Source organism: Carlito syrichta, unplaced genomic scaffold (assembly GCF_000164805.1).
Source record: "Carlito syrichta isolate Samal-C Ts95f unplaced genomic scaffold, Tarsius_syrichta-2.0.1 Scaffold98188, whole genome shotgun sequence".
Taxonomy (NCBI): domain Eukaryota; kingdom Metazoa; phylum Chordata; class Mammalia; order Primates; family Tarsiidae; genus Carlito; species Carlito syrichta.
The window spans coordinates 10624-21159 of NW_007042284.1; the positions used below are offsets into that span (position 1 = coordinate 10624).

At 38.4% G+C, this 10536-nt stretch overlaps 1 protein-coding gene across 1 annotated transcript; it reads right to left on the reverse strand.

Moving 5' to 3' along the window:
- Positions 1 to 2428: 2428 nt before the first annotated feature.
- LOC110596068 lies at positions 2429 to 7275 on the reverse strand. Its single transcript, XM_021714985.1, has 4 exons — positions 7039 to 7275; positions 6442 to 6622; positions 5463 to 5636; positions 2429 to 2496 (listed from the first exon to the last, which is right to left on the reverse strand). The coding sequence occupies exons 1-4, from the start codon at positions 7273 to 7275 to the stop codon at positions 2435 to 2437; spliced, it is 654 nt and encodes a 217-aa protein (XP_021570660.1). The 3' UTR covers positions 2429 to 2434.
- Positions 7276 to 10536: the final 3261 nt, after the last annotated feature.

Consider the following 10536-nt stretch of genomic DNA (forward strand, 5'->3'; position numbering starts at 1 on the left):
CAACTCAAAAAAAAAAAAAAAAGAAAACGGCATTTTAAAAGATTTCAAAATAAGAACTTTAAACTTTTGCATATACATTTGAAAGCACATTCATTCCAGGTGCAGAAAGTTGCCACCAAAGGGACTCATAGTTTCCCTTCCTATGTCACAACCTGTTATATTTTACTGGCAATATGTTTATTATTTCTGCTTGGCTATGACTCCTCCAAGACAGGATCTGAATTGTAGTCAAATTTGTATAGAAAGCATAGTACTTGGCACAATGTAATTGACACACCATTATTTCATGAATTGGATTAAATTGAATTAAATTAATGCCAGTAAATGTTGCTATCCAATCAGCCATTAAAGACTGGGGGCTTGTAGCAGGCAACACAAAGACACTAGCTAGCCCTGACTAGGTATTCTTTTAAAAAGTTAGTTTGATGGTTTTTATTAAAGCTGACATTGGAATTTTATAAGCATATTAATAAATAGTTAATTGATTCCACATTTCTCCTCAACCACAAACAGAACTGGGTACCTATTACACAGTCATCTTTTACATCCAAGTATCTCTCTTAAGTATAGCATAAAATAAGCGATCCCTGCAGAGACAACTTGTGAATGTACTTTGTTTTAAAAGCACATCTATCTTGCAAATCAGTGTTACAGGTGCTATATTTTAGAGAGCAATTAACCTCTAAATATTTCCAGGGCACCTGACACTCAGCAAGTGCTTTTCTTGGCATGTGGTGGACTAAAATAAAAAAAATCATAATTGCAAGGTCAAATCATAATCAAACAAACAGGAATGCTAACACAAAGTAAACAAATAAAGGCACTTAAAAGAATTAAGAAGAAATCTTGTGAGGTAGATGAAGTGGTCTGTGTCATGATTAAGAAGTGAGTTCAAAGCTGGACCCCTGAATCAGGAGAGAGAGGATTTAAATTAGGCTCTTTGTACTGATGTGGGGGGCCTCACCCCTGTGGCTGCTACTCTGAAAAATATGCTGGAAATAGGCTTGAGGGGACCTAAGCAAGTCATGAGCCACGTACAGTGAGAATGCTGTCAGTGCAACTGGTAAAACCTTAAAAGAGAAGAGCTACTGCACCAATGTCATGACACAGAGATGGTTTCCTCTGATAACGCATTTCTTAAAAGTAAACAAAGCTGTGGAGTGGAATACAATTCATTCGTAAGCCCTAGTGACAAAAGCATCAATAGTAATCCTTGGAGTACAGAAAAGTTATGTGATTCTTATCATATTGTCTGCCCCCTACTCATTCTCCCAGGGCTAGTTTGATATTACAAATTGAAATACATAATGTTTGGATTATAAACAGTTTAGTTAAGCTTGTTAACCAATCCAACTAATATCTTTAGCAAATTTTTCAAAATGTGGACAACAATCAATCCTCTGGATGGGTGCCATACATTCAAACCCCATACCAAATTCTTACCCACCTCCTAATGATACAACAAAATTCTCCCACTTTAAAAATTTTGTTTACAAAAAATAAAGATATGAAGCAGGATCGTTTTCTTTAGCATATACGGAATATTTTGTCTCAAAACCATGAGGAGCATAAAAATGATCTACTGTTATGTTAGTAGATGAAAACATTGCTCCCGGGGGTACTTATTTATTTCTAAAATTGTTTTTTATTTTATATTAAAGTAATAAATGCACATAATTTTAAAGCATGTATTTTCCAAAAGTTTATAACATAAATAGTACTTCCCTTTACTTTTTAGTCTATTACTCAAACTTATCCCTAAAAGGTTTTAATTCTTTGGGCTTTTTCTATTTAAATCTATCTCAATATTTAAAAATAATTGGCCATACTATTGGCTAATAATTACTATTTCTCCAATCATTAATTTTGGATATGATAAGTTTATTTTTATTACAGTAATTAAATTCTCTCTGCACCCAGTCAGAAACACACACGCACACACACATACACACACACACACACACACACACACACACACACACACACACACACTTTCTTTCCTATCACATCCTCCCAGTGTAGTTATAAGTTAATTTCTGAGCTAAAAATCAGTTTACTTTATTTAATATGACTTTGTAATATATACCATAATTGTACTTATTTTGTTGTACATTTTCCCCTATGAAATTAATAAATGCCTCATTTCTCTTATTTTTCCCATTTTCTTTGGAGTCATTACTGCATTTCACAAATGTTCCAACAGATCTTTTAGTAAATATAAATTTACTAATTTGTCAATTAGTATATTTTCCACTCAACCAGATAGAATCCTTTTTTGTTGGGGGTGGGGATCATGACTGCTGTAGAAGACCTTCACTTTGCAGCTCTTCATCCTTCTACTCAGGTCTGCACCAACTACTTTCTAGGCATCCTGCATAGTAATCAGATAGTATTCCATTGCTCTATTACTTTGGATCCTTCTTTTTACTAGATCTCACAACCTTCTCATTTTCAGTTTTCTCCTTGTTTTCTTGAAGCATATCCTATAGCAGCTTTCTAAAAGGAAGGTCAAGGGAGATTAATTTTATGAACTTGTACATCTAAAGATGAAGTTATTTTCATGTCATACATAATAGATAATTTGCCTGGGTATAGAATTCTGGGTTGAAAATAAGTTTCAGAATTTTTTTTAAAAAGTTGCTTTCCTTATCTTATAACATCCAGTATTTTTATTAGAAAATCTGCAGACAGTTGGATTCTATTTCATTTATTTGGTCAAATTTTTGTTTCTGATAATGATTGTTTTTCTCATATTACAAGTATCTAGGATTATCTCTTTTTCTTAAATGTTTTTGGATTTCCTGATAGATGAAAATTTTTTTCCCTTAATAAAGATGTGGGGTACAATTCAGGGTTAGGTATACAAACGTTGATTATGCAGGTACCCTTGTTGATGAGGTATGTTGCTCCCTCCCCTAGCAGTTTCCCTCAACTGCCAGTCCCGCCCCCCATCCCTACCTGGACAGTTTCCCACTACTGCCAATCACTTTCTTATAGCATTATAATTGTTCCAGGTCCACTTATGAGTGAGAACATATGGTACTCTGTTCTTTGTTTCTGTGATAGATCACTGAGTATGATCAACTCTAAATTCATCCAAGTTGCTGGGAAGTCCATATGTTTGTCCTTCTTTATGGCTGCATAATATTCCACTATGTATATGTATCACATTTCTTTTATCCAGTCCAGCTTTGATGGGTAACATGGTTGGTTCCATGTTTTTGCTATTGTGAACAGAGCTGCAGAAAACATACATGTGCAGGTATCTTTTTTGTAGAATGGTTTTTGAGTTCCTCCGGGGATATTCCCAATAGGGGAATTGCTGGGCCATATGGAAGATCAATTTCTAGCTCTTTCAGAAACCACCACACTGTCTTCCAAAGAGGCTGCACTAGTTTGCATTCCTACCAGCAGTGTAGAAGGGTTCCTTTTTCTCTGCATCCTTGCCAGCATCTGTTGTTGTTTGTTTTATTAATGATTGCCATTCTTACTGGGGTTAGGTGGTATCTCAATGTGGTTTTGATTTGCATTTCTCTGATGATGAGTGAGACTGAGCACTTTTTCATGTGTCTGTTGGCTGTCTGTATATCTTCTTTTGAGAAGTGTCTATTCATGTCTTTTGCCCACTTTTTTTAAAGGGGTTGTTTGTTTTTCTCCTTTCGGCACGTTTGAGTTCCTTATAGATCCTAGATATCAGGCCTTTGTCAGATATACAATTAGCAAATATTTTTTCCCATTCTGTGGGTTGTCTCCCTGCTCTGATGGTTTCTTTTGCTTTGCAGAAGCTCACTAATTTGATGAGGTCCCACTTGTCTATCTTATTTCTTAAGGTATTGGTCTTTAGGGTTCTGAATAGGAATTGGTTCCCAGTTCCAATTTCCATTGTGGAGATTTCTGAAAGAACTAGAAACTGACCTTCCATATGACCCAGCAATTCCCCTATTGGGACCATACCTGGAGGAACTCAAATATTTCTACAAAAAAGCTACCTGCACACGTATGTTTGTTGCAGCTCTACTCACAATAGCAAAAACATGGAACCAAACCTGTTGCCCACTGAAGCTGGAATGGATTTTAAAAATGTGGTACATATACACAGTGGAATATTAAGCAGCCATAAAGAAGGACAAATATATGGACTTTGCAGCAACTTGTATGGATTTGGAGTCGATCATATTCAGTGATCTATCACAGAAACAAAGAACTGAGTTCCATATGTTCTTACTCATAAGGTGACCTGAACAATTATAATGCTATAAGAAAGTGACTGGCAGTCATGGAAAACTGTCAGGGGAAACGGGGGTGGGACTGGCAGTTGAGGGAAACTGCTAGGGAAGGGAGGGGCATACCTCATCAACAAGGGTACCTGCTTGATCCATGTTTATATACCTAAACCTTAATTGTACCTCACAGCTTTATAATAAATAAATAAGTAAATAAAAGAAAATATATTTCATGCCTGATCATTAATTTTTTTGCTGATCCTTATTTTTAATTTTATTGAGATCTTATTCAAAGAACTCACTATTTAAAAAGATGTGCATTTTTCTTTTCATATAATATAGCAAATTGAAAGACTAAAACTTTCCATTTGGAAATAAAATATAGATAATTCATTTCTAAGCGTGTTAATTTCCAATCCACTAATAAATTGTTGCCTTCATATCCTTCTCAAGGACGGGTTTCCTAGCTTATTTGGACCTTGAATTTCCCCTACTGTTCTCTGCATCAAGCCCAAGTTTCTAACTTTTAGCTTATCATCATTTGCCAATTTTTTCTGTACTATTTGATACACAACATTGGCTTTCTACCTTTTACTGCATGCGCCCATTGTGCCCAATCTTGAATGTGAATAATATTCTTCAATATATTCTTCCATGCTATTATTTTGTCATCCAGTTGCTGGTAATCTGCTTTTTTTTTTTCTTTCTCAATGCTTTTTTGATTCTCTATTTTTCTATATTTAATGTTTTAACTATAGCACATCTTGGTGTGAGTTTGTTATTGATTCTACCCAGGACCTAGGGTGAGTTGTCATTATGAGGACTTAAATCTTTCTTTAGCCGTTATGTGTCTGTATATTGCCTTTCCCTTTTTTCCTCTGTTCTTTCCTCTGGAAATCCCAAATAGGTTATGTTTAATCCTTATCTTTCCAACCTTTATGTCATAATTTTCTTGCAGAGCATGGGCTTAATGCCCTAATTACCATCCTCTGTAGATGTTAAAACTCCAGAGGGGTGTCAAGAGAGGCTACGGGGTAGACCTGGACTTCACCCCTACCTGGCTGTAAGGAGACAGCACCTGTCTTCACAGTTACAGAGTTTGACTGTTGGCAAAGACATTACTGAGTAAGAAGATTGATGACATCCCTTAATTTGTAACACATACCATATGCAACCTCCTCTTGATCCCATTCCTAGGAATAAATCACCAATATATGAGTTCTGTGTTGCTGTAGTTACCTGGGCAAGGCAGAGCACAAGTTTCCTCCAGAATCATGTTTTTATTAGCATCTATCATGGGTTCAATGTTAGCACAGAACTCCTCATCCACCACTTTGCTAAAGTCATCAACTGACCCATCACTCACTACACAAGAAATGTTCCTTGTTCTTGTCCCTTTCCACACTGGGCTTCCTGGAATGGAGGAAGAAACAATTAATTAGGAAAGAAGAAATAATTCATTAGAGAACTCATCACTTACAGTCATCTATGCACCATTGATTTTGATTTATAAACAGTTAGAAAAGCATTTGAAACCCTAGGGAGGAAGCCCTACAGGGCACTAGCGATAAAGCATACACTGAACCATTTATTTGTTTTCTAGCCAAGGACAGGCAAATAAATTTTCATTAAAATGAATCCATCTCCAGATGATTTTAAAAGTACAGGGCAGGGAATGTTTGTTACCAATGGTTATAAAATGGCAAGGCACTTAAAATCTTCAAGAGGAAGCTTATTATTTGTAAGCTTTAAAAATATTTCTGAAACTGAGTCTTTGCAGATGAAGAATACACACTTGCACATGACTTCCTGAGATCTGATACCTGCACTTGACATGGAGACCACTGGCCATATTGCCACCAATAACAGGGCTTTACTGGGCAGGGTTTGGACTGGTCTATCAGGGAAGGGCATGGTCTTCCATCACCCTGAAAGGGCTGGGTCACTGTTTGTCTTTGGATCATTTTTCCTTTAAGAAATACAAAGATGCCACCTTAGTGATTTGCTGTAGTTGTGTAAGTATATATCTTATTGGGAGAAGGCATCACAGTGATGTCTCCCGAGGATATCCAGGAACAAGTAAGGCTCAGATGTTTTGGAAAGAAAGACATTCAATCCAACCTTTCTGAAGATGATCTGATATGATTTAAACCAAGAGAGACATTTAATTTCATATTCATTGACCATGAGCCAAATACTTATTGCAGGACAAACACACCTGTAAGGCCACGTACTGGAGAACATTCTGACCAAGAAGACCAATCAGAAAGCTGACAGTTCACAGGGCATTCCACCACGCAGGTTGTGTTCACCTGCCAATTCTTTTCCAGGCCAAGCTGAAAGACAGAGGTAGAACCGTCTGTACTGACATGGAAAAATGACCATAGTATATTAGTAAGCTTGGGGAGGGGTCCAGAAAGAAGAGAGAGATAATGGGAAGAGAAGGGGAGCAAGAAAGCTGCATAATAGAATAAAAAGGTATCTGAGGGACAATCATCCAAACTGTTAAAAGGGAAACCACTTATATAATATTAATATAGGGTTGTGGGCTTAAAAAGGTAGAAGAGACCCAAAGGTGCAGCTGTAGTTAGAAATGAACAAATGTATTTCTCCTAAGTTCGCTTTCCATTCAATAAAACAAACAATTGATGTTCTTCACGTCCTGACCTGGGGGAGTTGGGAAGATGCCCTGAGGCTCAAAACATATCTTCTCTTAAACAATGAGCCTAAGATGGCACAAATCTCCTTGTGGTGACATCCAGGGACATCAAGGGGATGATTGGCTGAAACTCCAAGGACCCCACCACCAGCATACCTCTTTAATGGCTGATGGGGTCAGTAGCTGATTGATGGTCATGGGACTTGCTCTATGACTAGTCTCTCTATAATAAAACTTAAAAATGGTATTAGAGATTTTTTCAGACTTTGCACTCTGATGGCCTTGTCCCACCCAGACCTGGGACATAGACCAAGAAGCTAGCTCTTCCGGGCCCGTGACATCCCCTCCCAGAAACTGGCCTTGCAACATGAAACCAGTTTTGAAACCTCCCATGATATCATCTTCAGGTAATCATTAGTCCCTAGTCCCCTGCCTGCCAAATTCCCTTTAAACGTTCAAGTCTCTGAATTCTCGGAGAGGCAGATTTGAGAAATATCTCCTGTCCTTTTCCATCAGTAATATTAAACGCTTTGTTCACTGTATCAGTCTCAGTTTTTCTAGGCAACGGGCATGGGAACCTGGTCAGGCTGTAACAGAAGTATAAAGTGGTTTGACCCCGGAGAGTGAGAGTCAAGGGCACAGGTGAAAGGAGGGACCCAGTGACTCTATACTTGTATATTGTTTGAGCATTTTCAGTAAGCAATAAAAAAGTAGATTTAATCTTTAAGTTGGTTGAGTTTCCTTAAATGAGAAACAAGTAAGTGTTAGCACAGTTACTTTCCATTATTAAAAATCAATAATATCATCAATATTTAGGTCTACAATTGTATCTTAAGGATGTTATTTGTTTTGGCATATGCATATTAAACTGGAAAACAAACAAACAAAAAAATTCTAAAGACAAACTGCCACTCAAGACTAATAATATAGTATATGGAAATAATTGAAAAAATTAGTTTTTAAGTCAGTTATCTTTCTCAAAAGGAAATGTGGGTCCTGATGGATTTTTTTGATTGTGAAGATCTTATGTGCATTTCTTTACAGAAGTCTTCCCTTCTAAAATTGATTTCAGCAACTAGCTGTGATAAATTTTGGGTTTTATATTTTGATTTCTCCAGTTATTTTGGTTTTAGACCTCTCGTCAGATACTATATGACATTTTATTGGCATTTGGGTTCTAATGTTTATTATTTACACATTCAATTTTACAAATATAAATGGAGATTTCAAATTTTTCTGTATATTCACACATTTAGAAAGTCTAAGATACAAAGTAGCATTGAAATCGGAAAATTTAAGAGCTTATTAGGAGAATACAATTATTTTATTGGTAATTGTTGGAATTTTCAAGGCCTTTTACATTTACTCTGCTTGAAAGAGAAGTTAATATTTTCTAATTTATACAGCAGAAGAGAATGGCAAAGGAAACTTTTCCTGAAACATTACGCAGTGTCCCCAGTACAGCTCTCAGCTCTAAGTTAACCGCTGAGAGAGGATCAGATCAAAGCTTTGTGTACTATGTCTCTCTGCAGGCACTCTCATTATATTCTACACCAAGAACACTTGACAGAGCTCAGTATTTAGTAGGAAAATTTTTACCACATCATTTAATTAAAAGCCTCTTAAAAGTCATGGAAGGTTGGAGATAGGAGTCTTGAGGTGATATGATGAAAATAATGTGTTATAGTAAAGGTAGATAATAGTTTCATGGAAAGAGAGTTTGAATTGTAGAATTCTAGATACTTAGTTATTTCACTAGATAGTGAACAAGGATGTATGTTTATAGGTATTTTGGGTGTGCACTAATTAGACATTTTAACCCTGTATTACTTTTTCCTTTACATTGACTGTATCTCTTTCTCTCTCTCTTTCATATATCTAAACATAGGTATCTAAACAAGTTTTTAAAAATTGATTCATAGATCAAAGAATAGGAAAGGAGAAGTCAATTTCTACGTATGAGAGAGTAAATGTCTGAAAAACACCAAAGAGAAAAATACGACATAAATGCTAGGTGGCTTGAACCCTAATTTTCCTCTGTTGGGTAGTAATGCCATCCTTCCTTGTGGTTATTAGAGAAGCAGCAAGTGTTACCTGCTACTGTTGCACTCAGTGCAGGGTCTGCATACTCAGATTTTTAACTCCTTGAAGACAGAGTGTGCTAGAATGCTGAAATTTGAATCCCTAACTTTCATTGCACTATTCAAGTATTTTCAAGTATTAAAATATTTGCACATAAGGGTAAGCTTATCTAGGCTCCTTGATAACTAAAATTAGGTATTTTCAAGGGTTTTACTCATTATTTCATCTAGGAAATCGAGGACTTATGTAGAGCTTTACCTTTTAGTCATATAAAATAGTATAAAATTGGTCATGAATGATTCGGGTTCAGCTTTCTCAAAGTTCTCAGAGCTATTTATTTTATATTTCATTCTGACCCAAAAGGACATGTATATAATTGCAAAAGGGTGGAAAAAAAACCCCAAATTAATCTACTAGAAAGTAGGTAAATTAGAAGCCCATCAGAATAGAAAGCTCTCCAGTCAGTATATGACTATTATATTCTTTATTAATAATATTATTTTCGGAGTCAGACCTAGAAGATGGCGACGGCATAGGTGAACTGGTGTGATTCTCCGAACGTGAGTTCCCAAAAAGGCTATTACTTCTCTTCCCCCATCCCCCAGTCCACCACCAACCGTGCTGGTGCCAGGCCCGGGAACTTCAGTCCCACGCAGGACCAGATATTGCGGCCCCCCCCCACTGCTGCTGTCCTACTCGTGTGTGGAAGTCTCTGGTCCCAGCCCCCTCCAGATCCCTCCCCGGCTGCATTGTCTCCAGCCCGGGCACCTGGCACCAAGCTGCCGGTCACACAGGGAGGCTCTGGGTACCCGCTCCTCAGAGACACCGGTCCCATTCCTGGCTGAAGTACTCTGTAGGGGGCCCAGCGCCACTCTCGCTGCTCACCGCCTGCCCTTTGGAACTCTGGAGCTCTGGAACTCCGGGTCCACCCTGGCTGAGGCACTCAGCGCGAGACCCCAAGCCGGAGGACCCAGACAAGCAGAGAAAAACAGATCTGCTTAAACTGCCTCGCCATTCTCCAGGCAGAGACTTCCATTGCCCCACCCATCTATCAACAAACTTTACCTCATTTCCTAAGGCCAGATATTGCAGCACGCGGGGGAGTTTTGGGTCCCTGCTCCCTCCAGCTCTCTCCCCGGCTGCAATGTCTCAAGCCCCGTACCTGGTACCGCCGGTCACACAGGGAGGCTCTGGGCGCCAGCCCCTCAGAGACACCGGTCCCATTCCTGGCTGAAGTACCCTGTGGGGGGCCCAGAGCCACTCTCACAGCCCACTGCCTGCCCTTTGGAGCTTTGGAGCTCTGGAACTCCGGGCCCACCCTGGCCGAGGCACTCAGTGTGAGACCCCAAGCCGGGGGACCCAGACAAGTGGAGAAAAACAGATCTGGGTAAACTACCTTGCTATTCTCCAGGCAGACTTCCATTGCCCCACCCACCTATTAACAAACTTTACCTCAGTTCCTAAGGCAACAGCGCAAAACAGGAGACAAAGCCCCACCCCATGCTGCAACGAAAAACAAAAGGGAGAGGCTGGAATCGGAGATCACAGAAGTGACTCTAGTCTGATCGCTTA

Coding starts and splice junctions, on each gene's coding strand:
- LOC110596068 (XM_021714985.1), bottom strand. CDS start 7,275: ATGGGAGGTTTCAAAACTGGTTTCATGTTGCAAGGCCAGTTTCTGGGA. Junction 6,623..7,038: donor CCCCATCAGCCATTAAAGAG/GTATGCTGGTGG, acceptor CCCCTCCCCAAG/CTTACTAATATACTATGGTC. Junction 2,497..5,462: donor TTGTGCTCTGCCTTGCCCAG/GTAACTACAGCA, acceptor CCTTCCTTTTAG/AAAGCTGCTATAGGATATGC.